The sequence below is a fragment of the Mastigoproctus giganteus genome, chromosome 4, assembly GCF_048544385.1.
Source record: "Mastigoproctus giganteus isolate SK-2022 chromosome 4, ASM4854438v1, whole genome shotgun sequence".
In the NCBI taxonomy this organism is placed as follows: domain Eukaryota; kingdom Metazoa; phylum Arthropoda; class Arachnida; order Uropygi; family Thelyphonidae; genus Mastigoproctus; species Mastigoproctus giganteus.
In genome coordinates, this window is record NC_143578.1 from 50,952,555 (window position 1) to 50,969,063 (window position 16,509).

The 16,509-nt window shown below is 35.5% G+C and overlaps 1 protein-coding gene across 2 annotated transcripts in view; it reads right to left on the reverse strand.

Annotated features, from left to right (window-relative positions):
- Positions 1-16,509, reverse strand: part of LOC150086722 (BRCA1-associated protein) — a 141,005-nt gene that overhangs the window by 71,378 nt on the left and 53,118 nt on the right. For both annotated transcript variants that reach the window (XM_090372711.1, XM_090372712.1), the window contains 2 exons: positions 7,891-7,956; positions 4,055-4,137 (listed from right to left, as the gene is read on the reverse strand). In XM_090372711.1, the coding sequence (XP_090228837.1) occupies positions 4,055-4,137; positions 7,891-7,956 (149 nt within the window). The remainder of the gene's footprint in view (positions 1-4,054; positions 4,138-7,890; positions 7,957-16,509) is intronic.

A 16,509-nucleotide genomic window follows, 5' to 3' on the forward strand; every position in this document is an offset into this window, starting at 1 on the left:
AGACGCAACATTTGGTTTCAACATGACGGGGCGCCTGCTCATTATGGAAGGTGTGTTCGTGAACAGGCGTTTTGGGCGTCGATGTATTGGCCGTGGTGGACCCGTTGCCTGGCCCCCCCCTGCGCTCACCTGATTTATCGAGCCTTGATTTCTTTCTGTGGGGGGGCCCCCTCAAATCTATCGTGTATGAATCGCCTGTGGAGACGGAAATGGATCTCGTGGCAAGACTCGTCTGTGCTGCTGCTGCTGCTGTCAAAGAAACTCCAGGTGTGTTCGACCGTGTCCGCCAATCCATGCTGTGTCGGTGTCACGCTCATGGTGGAACCTTCGAGCATCTGTTGTAACATCATGAAATGCACCCATCTCGTACTCCATTGTTAATATTATGTTTGCCACTAATTACTGTCTTCTGTCATTTCTGCTGTTTGTGCCTCTTTTCTTTCTTTACTACTTTCCCGTGACGTTTCCGGTTATGGGTTCCTATGCGATTCACATTCCTTTAGATGTTACCTACCTCCCCTAAACGTTTGTACCAATATTTTTGAGACACCCTGTATATATACAGTATATTGTCCTTTAATTCTCCAGGGGAACCTTTTTTTTTTTTTTTCTTTTGTTAGTTGTTGGCGCATCAGCTTCTGTGGCCATAATGCACCTCCCAAAGTTTTTGCATTTTACTCCGATCCGAGCCCGAGGTGGAATTCGAACCCGTGCCCTTTGAGTTGCCTTGCAGGCACTTTACCCATCTGGCTAGCCCGGTCAGCACCAGGGGAAACTATCAATCAGAAATTTTACCTCCAAGTTCTGAAGAAAAGGTTAAATTACATAAAAGGTGTGAATTGTAGCTGGATAAGCAGGTGCATCACAGCAATGTACCGGCCCCCACCACATTACTTGTGAGGCAATTTATTAAAAAGACAGATCCTTCAAGTAAAATCCTCCTCCCTACTCTCCAATTTGGCTCTATGTGACTTTTTATTCCGAATTATCAAATTTTGTTGAAAGGATTTTGGGTTTTTGGAAGAAGTCCACCAGCACACATCAAGGATGCTAAAATCACATCACTCCAGAAATGCATCCAGTCATGACAGAAGAGAAATGCTTCACATAAGGGTTGCTGACTACACTGAATGGGACAAAATAAAATAATTGTAAGTTCAATGTTAACTTACTTAAAAAGTCATTCCTGGAACCATCTAACTACACTTTGTATGTAACAAATGTATATTTTTTGTATTATTAAATATTAGCTTACAATTTTTAAAAATTTCCATATTATTCAATGTGCGCACCTTAATGTCTTTGTTATTTTACCATTCTCTCACAGATATTGATTTGACATTATTTCTAAGAAATGAACAAAGTGGTTGTTAAATTTGCTCTTTGATAATGTGAATTATTCATGAAAATATGATTGAAGTTCTATTCTATCCTATGAAGATGGAAAGATGAAAATTTATCAGCAATGACCACTCAAACTAGGAAATGACAATAATTAAATACAGTAGGCCCCCGTTATAATGCGGTTCACTTTACGCTGATTTTCTATAACGCTGTTCTTATATTATAACCCATATCTGACTATAACGCTGTCACAGATTACTATAACGCTTTTTTACAGATCGCATTTTTGGCATATTTAATGAAATCGTTTATTTTGATGGAGTCGACAGCTTGAAAATGAATACCAAAACAGCATTAAAACGTTTCCCAGGCCGACTTGAGAATTTTCCCACGCTCTAAAATTTTCTCGCATGCTAATTTAATTGCAGTACAGTGACTTGTTACGTAGTTCCGAGATCAACATTTTAAAAAATGATCAAGTATATTGCTTATAATATTTGCGTTGTAACATTGTATTGTAATTAATGCAGCCAACGCAGTTACATTTTCGAAGAGTTAATAATGGCCGATAAGAATAAAAAAGCAACAACGTCTGGACGCAGTACGAAGACTATAAATGTAAGGAAAAGACTGAATTTTAAAATTAAAAATTGAACGTTTTGAAGCGAATCGATTCCGGTCAACCACAAGCGGATGTGTGCCATAATTTAGGACTTGCAAGTTTAACTGTAAGAACAATTTTAGCAAGTTTAACTGTAAGAACAATTTTAGCAGTGGGAAAGATAGCTGTTCCACTGCAAGCAACTAGGGCTAGGCCGGCTATTAGGATTGAAATGGAAAGACTAACTAATTTTATTGAAGATAATATCCAATGCAGAATTCAGTTAAGTTAAATATTATTAAAAAGAGAGAGAGATTAGCCAATATGATGATCTGAAGAAAACTCACTTAAAAAAAAAAAAAAAATGTGGAACCATTTAAAACTAGTAAGAGCTGGTTGAATAGATTTAAAATCCAGGGAGAAGCTGCAAGTGCAGATCAAGGAGCCAAAACTTTCAAAAAAGAACCTTGTTAAAATTATTGAAGAGGGGTATTACATGTTATACTTCTCAACAAGTTTATAACATAGATGAAGCAGGACTTTTGTGGAAATGAATGCCTAAAAGAAGTTTCATATTGAAAGAAAAAAAAAACATGCCAGGTTTCAAAGCGGCGAAGGATCGGGTGACTATTGTTGGGTGGTAAAGCTGCGGGGAGTTAAATTAATACCCCTTTTAGTTTATTTGGAAGAGGGCCAAAGTTCAACCCAAAATCGACACATTTTTCATTTTCATAAATTAAATTAAATCAATTAAAATCAATTAAATTCATGATTTTAATTGGAATTTTAAGTTTAATTTTGATACATAAGTAGTTACCACATAATTATATACGTATGTAATGCAGAATACTTTACATGTACAAATATTTGAATATTAAATATTTTGACCGACATTTGTGCATCGTTTTACTACCGTTTATTATTCATTAGGAAATATCCTACGGCACTGATCTCAACTTACAAATACATATGTTGCCTTATGGAAAAGCGGTGCTTGCTTAGCGCTCTGTTTATCTGGAACGAATTATCAGCGTTAAGCGGGGGTCACCTGTAGTATAACTGCCTTTGTTATTATCAATTATAAATTTATTGTGAATTACTGCCATCAATCACTTTCTAATATAAATTAAGAAGAAAGGATATTATAGAACCTGAACAGCTTCCTATTTACTATCCATGTCAATTATTTTGGAATATATGTTTTAAACCCTTTGCTTTTCTTTCAGATAGAAAAAAACCAAGCTCACACAATTAAAAAAAAAAGTTCCCACTCAGAGTTAAAAACATATCCTCTCCCTCTTTTCCCCTTAAATTTACCCCAAGCAAAAGTTGACTAATACTACATTATGATGTAAGGTTATGAACTAAAATTTTATTGTATTATGTACAAACCTTGCTTAAAATTAGCTTAGAAAGACCTGGAAGGACTTTTTATGATCCAAATGCTTGGGATCATTTCATGCGAAACTTTTTTTAACACATTTCACATGTAGAAAGGGCATATCCAACTTCTTATGAGCCTTATGTTCCATTCATTAATGAAAATAATAGATAAAAGCCTTTTAAAGGGCTTTTATGAGTCAAGTGCTTTGGATCATTTCCTATGAAAATTTTTCAAACATTTCACAGGCAGAAAGGGTATATTCATCTTAATGACCTTATGTTCTATTAATGTATTAAAAAAAAAAAAAAAAAAAACCCAGCTAAAAGAACAGTGAAATAGACCAACATAAAGAAAAACAAAAATTTTAATTTTCTGGAATTAAGGGTGATGAATCTCTGCACTGCAATTATCAGGGCAACTTGCAGTAAATGCAAACTTTATTGTATAGTGCTACAATAGTGCTGGAATTTTATTTTTGTTATTTTTTTTTTTTTACTCTTTGGTCTGTACAAATTTTAGTTAGCCTTGGTTTGGATAAAAAAAAAAATATAAGGCATTTTCTCCAGCTCAACTCAGAAATATTTTTTATAACTTAACTGTTACACAATTTTGATGAACATACAATTCTATATTCATATAAGTCAACAGAATAATTTTCATCTTTATTTTTTTTTCTCATGTGGATATTCATTTCTTTTCACTTGTAAAAGTGACCTGATATTTACCTAGTGTCTCCCCATTTCGCTAAGCAACTACCATGAAATGAATGATTGCAAAGAATTGTAAGGATTCCTTCCACGGATTCATCCTAAAATTGAAAAGAAAATACTATTTTGTATATATAACAACTCAAAGTAAACCATTCAACAAGTAATAAAAATAAATATATGACATTTATTGTATTATGCATGGCACCACTATAGTATAAGCTCATGTATAAGCATGGCTTCCCACCACATTTTCGGGAAAATTTAACTTGACGTGATTATACAAGTCACAAATAAAACCTCTCCCTTAAAAATAAAGAAATTTTGTATTTTCACTTCTTTTTCTTTATTTTCTTCTCAGAAGTGCATTGTTTTCTATTTTGTCCAAAAGAACTCTGCACTTTTGGACAAAATGCCAGAACTAGGTTTACTGCTATTTTTTACATATAGTAAAAATCCAGCAGTTCAGCATTTGATCATCTAGAAAATTCAGTAATACAGCATTTGGGTAGAATAGCCAGCATATTACATAATTAGTCCCTTTCTTCCCCCCCCCCACTGAAAGCTGATGTGCAGGACAGAGATTTCATTTCCGAGCAATAAAAATCCTTGCTACAATCCAACTTTGAAGGGAGACAGTAACGTAGTGCATACAGCTCTATAGAATTAAGGCACAGATATGTTTACTAGAGGGTTATAGCCTAGATTGTCTGTTGCTGTTCATGAGCTAAAGTGACACTTGGATAATTAGCAATGCGGAATTCAAAATGGCTGCTTAGTCTTACAATTCTTACATGAAATGTTAGGGTGACGTAACACATTTCAATCATCACATTTGTATACAATATCAAAACAGCAACTTAAAGATTTTCATTCATGACAGCAGTAGAGCAATATACCAACATATATCTTATGAAGCTTTATTCATATGTATGACTTTTGTTAACTCGGGGGGAGAGGGTACCCTACAATTTATCATCTCAAGTTTTTAATTGCCGTTGCATCGATACACTAGTAATAATTAAGCAAAGAACCTTTGGAGGTCAGGCACAGGACATATGAGGTATGATCAAAAAGTTCTGGCACTAAACTAAAATATACATATAAATATACACACAGACATACGGAGTCCAGTCACAATATTATGACCACCACCCAATGCAGACATCACACACGTCTAGCAAATCATACACCGCAAGCATATAAAGGCTTGATGTTTGGCATCCATGAACACAGTAACATCCTCTGTCATGGGCAAAGCACGCGATCTTATCAGACCTGGAAAAAGGCATGATCATCGGCTATCAGGCCAGGGGTGCCAGCATTTCTGAAATTGAAATTTCTGAAAAAGTTTTTAACATTGACAAATGTAAAGTACTGCATTTGGGAAGCAGTAACTCCAGAGTAACGTATCAACTGTGTGGTACTATGCTGACAGTGGTAGAGAATGAAAAGGACCAGGGGATAATTGTGCAGTCAGATATGAAGTTTTCTGAGCAGTGTAGATGGTCTGCAAAGGTAGCTCATGGTGTCTAGTCAATAATATGCAGGAATTTTTCTAGCAGGGATAAGGAGGTGATTATCCCCTTGTATAAGGCAATGGTCAGGCCACACCTTGATTATTGTATACAGGTCTGGAGGCCTCGTTTTAAGAAGGATGTAGAGATGCTGGAACGAATACAGAGAAGGGTGACAAGATTAGTGAATAGAACAAAGGGTTGCTCTTACAAAGAAAGGCTTAAGTTCAGCAAATTACAGTGTCTGGAGACTAGGCACCTGTGAGGTGATCTGACTGAGGTGTATAAAGCCTTGAATGGTTTGAGCATGCTCAATGCTGATGAGATTCTTTCACTTGCTCAGAATAATCGCCTGAGAGGGCATAAATTCAAACTGAGGAAAGACAGTTGTAGGATAGATGTGCAAAAGTTTGCCTTTAGCCAGTGGGTGGTTGATTGCTGGAACAAACTTCCATCTGTTGTAGTAGAAGTTGATAGCTTAAATAGATTCAAAGCAGAACTAGACAAACATTTGGAGCGAGTGGTTGAGTGCAATGAGAAGGGTTTTTTGGCTGATGCTATATAAGCTTGCTTTCTTGCATCATGTGCCTTTACTAATGCTAATGTTAGATGCAAAACATACAAATTCTAATTAATGGTAATGTTAATCTGAGCAAGCAGAAGTATCCCATCAACATTGAGCCTGCTCAAACCATTCAAGGCCTTATACACCTCAATCAGATCACCTCGCAAGTGCCTAGTCTCCAGATGCTGCAATTTGCAGAACTTAAGCCTCTCTTGGTAAGAGAATCCCTTCATTCCCCTCACCAATCGTGTTGCCCTTCTCTGTATTCGTTCTAACAACTCTACATATTTCCTAAAACAAGGCGTCCAGACCTGTACGCAGTAGTCAAGGTGTGGCCTGACCATTGCTTTATACAAAGGGATAATCACCTCCTTGTCTTTGCTAGCAAAATTCCTATATACCATTGACGAAACTCCATGACCTGATCTGGCAGCCCATCCACACTGCTCAGAGAACTTCATATCTGACTGAACAATTACCCCCCAGGTCTTTTTTATTCTTCACCTCTCTGAGTGTAGTACCACATAGTTGGTACATTTCTCTTGGGTTACTGCTACCCATATGCAATAGGATAGTTTGAAATGCAGCAGGATAGTTTGCCACCAGTGTGCATAAATTCCTCAACAAAGCATTTTGAGGCAAACAGGCAGCTACTGTTGCTTGAAAATATTACCTTTCCCCTTCACTGTTTGCTCCAAAGCCCTGGAAGAGGGGAGGTTCATTAAACAGAAAGTGGCTCAGCAATGTTATTTTATCACATAATACCTGTGAGCCACTATGTGTTATGCATTTGGTACTCTGGAAATGCTGCATCAATTGTATTAATGGAAATGCATATCACATTTCACTTTTATGGGAGAAGGAGGTGATGGGACTTTTTGAACACCCTGTACAAAACTAGGTGGTAAGCCATTCTGCTGGCTAAAAGAAAATTTTCTTATAGCCAGTCTACAACAATCATTCATTAATCCTGCCTGCAATATAAAAGCGATATCTCCAGTAAAGCCTTAAATACCTCAATCAGGTTCCCATAGATGTTTTAGCTCAAGACTTTACACCTCACAGCACTAAAGTTTCTCTATAGTACTTATGCTAATAACTAACCCTGTTCCTCTTCACTGTACCTTTTCTAGCAGGTTTACATCCTTCCTGAAATGGGTTTTCCAAACTTGTATACAATATGCATGATGTAGCCTAACCAATACCTTATATAGTGTACCAATTACATTTTTTGTTCCTACTAGCAAAATTCCTGTATATAACACACCATTCCCTGTCCTGGCAGCCTATTTGTACCACTGAAAAAGCTTTGTGATGGGCCATACAATTATACCTAAGTGTTTCTCTTTATCAACTATTTGAATTCATTGCTTTCCAAGTGATAAGATAATCTTGAAGTACTATTACCAAAAGCAGAACCTTACATGCTGTAAATGTAAGGTACCACATTAGGTAAGAGTAATCCCAGTAAAGAGTAATCGGAAAAGAAACAAACTCAAGGTAGTCGATACAAATAAAAAGTAAAGTAAGATATGTTTATCTTGAGGTAAGTAATTTAAAGAAAAAATTAAATTTCAAAAGTTGAAATTCGAAATTATTAAAGCCCTCAAGTAAAACTTATATATACATATAATGGAACAATTACTTGTGGGTAAGTTTGGTGAAAAATAAATGGTAATTTATCCTAAAATGAATAAAATTATTACTTGCATATTCCATTTAGAAAATTGTATTTCACTAAATAGAGCGAAAAATCTAAATAAGTAACATACCATTCTTTCTAAACACACTGGACATGTTGGCAATTCTGTATGTCCAGGTAAAGGAAAACAGGCCTCCTGGATAAACAAAAGAATAGAGGTTTTAATAATGGATTAACTGTTTAATGAGTAATCAATTTTTAGGAATAAAAATGTTCAGTACACAATGAGTAAATTTAGATACAAGATCAAGAGAACAGCAACTGTATCATACTTTCAATAAGCAAAACATGTATTATTTAGTTACAATAGGTGCTCAACTCATCCATAACTAAAGTCAACATCACTGAATGCAGGTTTCTTAAACATAGAAAATCATATATTTTCTTACATGTGATTTTCTGAGCAGCCAAACTCAGCCTAATACTATACATGAAACAGAATGAATTATATTTAATTACATCTGAATGGAACATGTAGAGCTGCCTGCAATTTTAATGAGCTTGGAAATAAAATAGTGATGTATGCTTTACTCTCATAAAACTCTCACTTTTGTGACATATTGAGCCCACAGCATTTGTACCTATGTCCATATACCACAGCATCATTTTTTCACTTCATGATCATAGAATGAACCTCTCCTTCCCTACACTCCTTCACTGTTTATTTGCACAAAAACATTTATGGAGATGGCTTTCAAAATATAACTGAAGGGAGGGAATAAAAAGTAAAAAATGTGAGAAAAATTACTAACTGAAAAGATTAAAATTTTCAGACACATTAAAATGTAGCAGAAAATGTGCAGCATTAGCAAGAAAATATTCTGTGTACAAATTCAGCAACTGTACCATCCACTAATGTCAAAAAAAAATTTCCAGAAAGCATGTAAGCATAGCAGGAAACAGTGCTAAAATGTTGCATATCTCTAAAAAGAATCTATACATGAAAAAAATTTTAAAAAGTGCACAACCATTTTACTTCCAGCTTTCAGTTCCCATTTCATCTACACCTACTGTCTTTCCTACTTCAGCAACAGAAACAGTATCCATAATTTCTTCCATTTAAATCTTTTCCTCTTCTTAAGTGATGTCTTCTACTTTATTATTTAGCAATTCATCAATTTACTTCATGCTTCTAAAGCATCCTTCTCTTTTGTTGCAACTTAGCCAAAATCATTTTTGATAACCATGGTTATAACAATCTAAAATTTTTAACTAAATGGTTTCTTTGTGGCTTTCAAAGATATCTATCCTCTTTCACATATATCTTAAGCCTTATACACTTTTCTTTATATTCCAGCAACAATTTAATTTCCCTAATACTGTTGCTAAAAGATGTATTGCAATCAACCGTTTCATGGAGAGAAGTGTAAAATCTCAAGAAGGTTTGGAGCAACTCTAGGCATCTTAAAATGAATTATCCAGGATTAAGCAAATAAAAATATCTTTATTCAAGCCTAAAATTTGGACCAACTATTCTCAACATCCTAGTAATAGCTCTTAAATATGATTGTTTATCTTCAAAAAATTTAACATCCTCCCTCTCACCATGATAAACAAAACTAGTAAATGTTTTTCTAAAGAGAGGAAAAACCTCCAGGAGAAAATTTTTTGACTGAAATGTAATAATATATACATTTTATAAAGGGGTATCGCTTAAATAAATGCAGTAAATTGGAGGATGTGTTCTATTAACAAAACAATGAAAAAATGCTACACAAACAAGAGTCTAGAAATATTTCATTACCAAACTAGAGCCATCCAAAAATTTTCTCCGCAACAGTACGATAGAACTTAATTTCAAAAATACCTTATGCCAGGGACATGTTTTCAAGTACTTAGAGTTGGGAGTATAAAGGATGTGAATGACTAATTGCTTTTTATCACTACCACCTTCTCCAGTCAACAACAAAACACAGACACCATGTTTACAATGACAGTGAGTTGACCATGCCATGTTTTTTTTTATTATTCCTTTGTTAGTTGTTGGCGCATCGCTTCTGTGGCCATAATGCACCTCCCAAAGTTTTTGTTTTTTGCAGTTCTCTGATCCAAGCCAGAGGCAGGATTCGAACCCACAACCTTTGGGTTTGCCCGGCAGGCACTTTACCCACTGGGCTAGCCCAGGCGGCGACCATGCCATATACACTAGTATGTGATACCACTGTAAACAGGCATTCTTTTACAGTGTGCTGTGCATACAGTCAAGTACTCCTTTTACAGTTCCACAGTTGCTTTGTAAGTCTGTGCTTAAAATGAATGACTACACATTCTGGCAGTACACAGATATGCATCTGATTCTCGGTGAAGCCTTTGGTAATGGTGCAGCAGGGTTATCTCAGGGTAGACTATCAAATCCAATACATTTCATGCAGCTGATTACACCAGGGAAACCAGTACTGCTTGCCCAGATGACGGAAAAGTATATGAACAGCTGATGTGGAAGAGCATATACTGAAATTTTTGAATAGCTCTAGTTTGTTAACAAAGCATTTCTGGACCCAGGCTCGTATAACATTTGTTTATTGTTTTGGCCCAGAGAACACATTCTCCAATGCACTGAACTTATTTAAGGGAAAATATTCTGAACAGTCAAGTGTTATGATTTGGTTGGCATTTTGAATAATTGATGATGTGATCTGATCAGCCATCTGTTCAAATTTTTGTCAATTTGAATAGACTGCATTTGTTATATGCTGGTGTTTTGAACTGATGGCACTGTCACATGTGGGAAATAATGAGCATTAACATTCAATTCAGTGAAAACTGAGGCTTTAATTTTGCTGCTTAAAGATTCCACTGTATTAGAGGTCCATTTCTTATACTTTCTGACTGTAAGTAACTATTAACTATATGGAGTAACTCACATACACAGTTTGTAAATGTATCAATGCACAGAGGACAATCTAGTTTTAAGGTGAGGAGCAGACTGCATGCAAGTTTTAAACACTAAGTATAATAATCTCATCCAAACGTTACTTAAATTGCTACTGCTTCTTGTATCTGTTAAGGCAAATGAGAATTTATACAACCTGCATAAGGACAATCTCATTTCACCTCTCCCACAGACTGTAACAGTGCCCTTAGATGCTGTCATAAAATATAATCTGATTCAGTTTTTTCCTACCTAACAGGACTTCAGTTTTTATTTATGAAAATAAGTAAATGAGGTACGTCTGTTGCAGCATTGGTTCAGAATGCTGCAACAGACATACCCCAAGGCAGCCCATTATCTGTATTTGTATTTTCTGCAATTTTTTTTTAAATTTAATTATCTTTTTTTTTTTCATATACAGATAGGTTTTTTTCTAATCATTTTAGCATACAGAGAGAACCTGAATTTGCTCTTAATAAGGTTAATGACTTTATTCGCCTTCCTGATCAAAATCTAAATATATTATTTTTCTTGTCTTTTTCTTGGTAAATGGATCTGTTACATCTGTTTATTAGTTCTCTGCATCTTCTTCCAATAAATCAAGTGTTGATTCTTATGGAGTCCTTTCCAATTCTAAGTTGTTTTACACCAAGCACCCTAAGATGAAAAATTCTCTTATATTTTGGTTGTTAAAAACTGATGTTAATGACCCATTTGTAATTAATAAATATTTTTTGTTGACCAGTTCTAATGCTTTTACCTTTAAATAGTCCTGTCATGTGAATCATTATATGAATGAATATCAAAGATGAACAGAATGTGCTCTTTATCTCATTCTCAAATATATAAAAAGTTAGAATATCCTCTAGTGTCCCTATCCAGCAATAATTATAGTGTACAAGTGAGCATACACCCTTATTAATCTTTACCAAAGAACAGATGACTATTATAGATCTGGAAAAGGAAGAATTCTCCAGGGACATCATGGAATAAAAATGTTTTGCAGCAGCTACGGAACAGGACTGCAAAATTAAAATCATGCTTTCTGATTAAAACAGTGGACAGTGTTAATCAACTTTCACTAAATTTGGATTTATGATAAATAGATGAATCTTAGAGGAAGGATGCTGTGTTAGCATTAGTATATGATGCAAGAAAGCAAGCTTATACAGCATCAGCAAAAAAAAAAAAAAAAAAACACTTCCCATTTCACCTATCCATTTGTCCAGTTCTTCCTTGAATTTATTTAAGCTATCAATTTCCACAACGACAGATGGAAGTTTGTTCCAGCAATCAACTACTCACTGGCTAAAGGCAAATTTCCACACATCTATTCTACAACTGTCTTCCTTCAATTTGAATTTATGCCCTCTCAGGTTTGTAATCTGAGCAAGAGGAAGAATCCCATCTGAATTGAGCGTGCTCAACCCATTCATGGCCTTATACACCTCAATCCTTATACACCTCAATTTAGTCTCCAGATGCTGCAATTTACAGAACTTTAGCCTTTAAGAGGCCCCCTTCATTCCCCTCACCAATCTTGTTACACTTCTCTGTAATTGCTCAAGCAACTCTATATCCTTTCTAAAATAAGGCCTCCAGACCTGTATGCGGTACTCAAGGCATGGTCTGACCATTGCCTTATACAAAGGGATAATCACCTTTTCTCTACTAGAAAAATTCCTGTATAGCATTGACAATACCCGATTACCTGCTCTGGCAGCCTGTCTGCACTGCTCAAGTAAACTTCATATCTGACTGCACAATTACTCCCAGGTCTTTTTTCGTTTTCTACCACCCCAAGTGTAGCACCACACACAGTTGGTACACTGCTCTGGGGTAACTTCTACCCATATGCAGTACTTTGCATTTGTCAATGTTAAACTTCAGTTGCCACTTCTCAGCCCATCTGCTCAACTTTTATTGATCCTGTTGCAGTAGCACACTGCCATTACTGTCATTAACAACCCTGCCAACCATTGTATCATCTGCAAACTTCGACACTAAGCCTGATATACTTTCATCAATATCATTAATAAATATACAAAACAACAGTGGGCCCAACACCGAACCCTGGGGGATTCCACTAATAACATTAGTCAATGAAGAGCAGTGTCCATTGATTACCACTCTGTCTTCTCCCACTCAACCACCCTTTTATCCATTGTAGCAAATTGCCCTTAATACCATACTGCTCCAATTTTTACAGTAATCTTCCATGTGGAACAATATCAAAAGCTTTCCTGAAATCCAAGTATATGATATCAAAATTATTTTTTGCATCCATTTCCTTTGTAAAGATATCATAGTATCCAATCAGATTTGTCAGACAAAACTTCCCCTTAACAAACCTATGCTGTAGTCTGAATTATTACTGCAGTCTTATCTAGATGTTCCTGCAATGCTTCTTTAACAAGTCACTCTCTTATTTTCCCTGGAACAGAAGTTAAACTAACAGGTCTGTAATTACTCGTGTCACCCTTTGATCCCCTTTTGTGAATTGGGGACACATCTCGAGTCCATGGGGACTTCCCCCGAGTCCAAGGATGCTCTCATAATTATGGCTAAGGGTTTGTTTAGTTCCCTTGCCACCTCCTTTAGTATAACTGGATAGATCCCATCCACCCCAGTTGCCTTCCTTATGTTTAACTTCAACCTGTAGTGGACAAGCGAGAGCCCATTGTTGAAATGATCATTTATTTTACAAATGAAATCCTGAATTCAATTATTGAGTATACAGAGCCTGAACTATGGTAGGGCGAGTGGAGCCCCATCTCCAGCATTTTAATAGTGCAATGGACCAGTAATGTGTTTTAAAATTGCTTCATTTTGATTTAATTACAATCGGACCTCTGTTTAACGAACTTCTTTATAGCAAATTTTTTAAATTCCACTTGGTGATTACATTTAAAACAGTTTCTGTAGAGTGAAGAAAATTTCCATATAACGAACGAATTATTTGTATGTATTGTTCCCACCTCTGGCAATTAGAAAGAGCAAATCAAAGGTTAAAGGGATTATCGTTCTGTAATTTTAGTGGTGCCCATAAAATCAATGCAGCCACCTATCCCACCTACCGGTAAGTTGCGCTAGTCAATAAGCTTTCCATAGCCAGTCAGAAGATTAAGGAGTATTCCCGACACGGATAATAGCCTCTGGTAAACCACCTGTGTTGTGGTTCCTCTTTTCCTGAAACTAGTCATCTGTTTTTCGGAGAAGTGAGTGATCCACACCTTTCAGTAAATTTCTCCCACCTAAGTTTACATGGTCACAGTAGCTGAATGTCCGAGTGATTCCGACAGTTTGGACAGTATTCAAAGAACTAGTGATAGTAGCGAAGTTGGCGGGATGGGGCAACTAAAATATTAAATAAACTTTCCGAAGATGAAATGTTGGCAAATTTTGAAACTGTGTCGAGGCCTTCACTGTGAAAATTTCACTGTGAAAAAAATGTTCCAAAACATAATGGCATATAAGCAATAATAATAATAATAATAATAAAAAAAAACCCTGTATGCATTATACAGTCGATTCCGGTTATTTGGGACACATCGGGACTAGTGCATTTTGGCCCGATTAAGCGGCTGCCCCAATTATCCGAAGTTTCACGAATAGTTAAAAATACAATTTACTCCCCCCCCCTTTACAATTAGTTCACTGTACAATCAAATCACGTTACGACGAACTCAAAATAGTAAAGTGCCGTTCACTATACGATGTGCAGTAAGCGCCGGTCATTATGATCACGTTTGTGAATTGAATTTTAATTCTATTAAACAGCGATTCTAATTAGCGAAAATAGGAGGAATATTATCCACAGGCTATAAAAGTAAAGATATATTAAGCACAAATTTACCCTTTATTACCTTACCAATTAAAAAATTAAATGATACGTGAAAATCGGAAGAATATACGTGATAATCGGAATAATTAATACGTACTGTAATATGTACATACTAACTAAACTAGTTGACATTTCTGTTCACTGACATTTGTTGGTGGGGGCTGAAATTTAAAACAGTAAAAAGATAAGCAATCAATAACAAAGAACAGGGCACACACAAATTGCAAGTAACACAACACGCGCAAGTGAGAACGGAGTAACAAATTAGGAAGCTTTAAAAATAGGAATGAAGAGAAGATTCTGAAAATTATTTTTTTTATATGATTGAAGATTCCATGGAAGTGTAAACACATTTTACCATAATAACCCACAGAATTCCAGCTGCCGGTATTATCGCAAATTCAATAAGATCGAGTTTACTGTCCGTTTATGATAGATTGCACTAACAGAAAAGCCCAATAAACAGGTGGCTGCTAATTGTTTTTATTGTTTTATGGTTGTGACCTCCAGAAATCCGACCGAACTACGTGGTACGGTCGGAGACAATCGTAGGGTAATCTCCAGTGCTGAGGTCTCCTGCCCCGATTAAACGGCATTTTGTCCCAATTAAGCGAAGTAAACCCTGGTTATTTTCTCCATCGGTTTTTGTTTTTTAAGATTTGCCCCAAATAAACGGCTGCCCCGATTAACCGGTGGCCCAAATAACCGGAATCCACTGTATTACCAATCTCCAAAAAACCAGCGCGACTGATCGAGGATGATTGCTAAAGAACTCGAAGTGGAAATTATAAAGGTCGGTTGTGTGTGTTCAGGCCCAGATGGGCAGCTTGTAGCTTGCGGACGACAACTACGGTTTGGAGGAATTATCCCGCTTTGTGCAGCCATTTTGAATCAGAAGTTAAATATTTGGGATTATTAAACCGACTTTTAAGTCTGGAATTTCTTAACGATTTAGCACTAATGATCGACACCTGCAGGAGCTCTCTTACCTTCCAGAAGATTTACAAAGTCACAGCATCACTATAGTAAAAGCATATAAATTAATTATTCGAACTATCAATGCTATTGTTAATTTGAAAAATTCTGAAGGAAATTATGAAGCTAAAGTTGAGAGCATGTTGAGTCAAAAGAATTTGAAGGAATCAAAATCGAAAGTAAGGATACATTTAAAAAATTACCTCGTGACAAGTTATTAAACTGCATTATTTTATCCTTAAAGGATCGGTTATTGATGCAACAGAACGTATTTAGTAACTTTAAATTAAATAAAGAAAATAATGATAACATTGTGGATGGGAATTGAAATTTTAAACATATGTTACCTGAAATCATGGAATAACCTTCATCTCCATGGCATGAAAAACGAATAAGAAATTTAAGTTTTCTAATAAAATATGAAATAAAAATTAATAATTTTAGAGATTTTGTCGAAGACAGTTTTTATCTTTAAATTCGAGTGAAATTCCCTTTTCAATTAAAAAAGCCAGAAATATCCTTGAAACCACTGTGATTAGCGGTGCCAAAACTGAGCGAGCTTTCATCGTAATGAATAATATTGTGACAATAAAAATAACATCTTTGACAATTAAACATGTTGCAGATATGATGACCATACATCTAATTTCTATATGGAAAACCATTGCTTCAATCTGATCCAGACCGTTAGGTCAAACCTTTCCTCCGTAACCATCACTCAGTTATTGAGCAAAGCAGATCGACAGCAAACATTAATAAAATAAATTCTATATGGCGATTTTTAGAATAAACTTTTCTTGAATATTTGTGTAATAATTTTTTTCTTGCAATCTGTGATTTTTGTGTACCTTTTCTAGAACAGTTTGTTTTTTATGTAGTATTTGTTTTTATATTCTAGAATGTTTTGTGATAGTTTATTTGTGATATGAGAAATATTTTCATGTTATTTTTTTATTCGCAATATTAAAATTTTATCACGGGGGAAAAAAAAAAAAAAA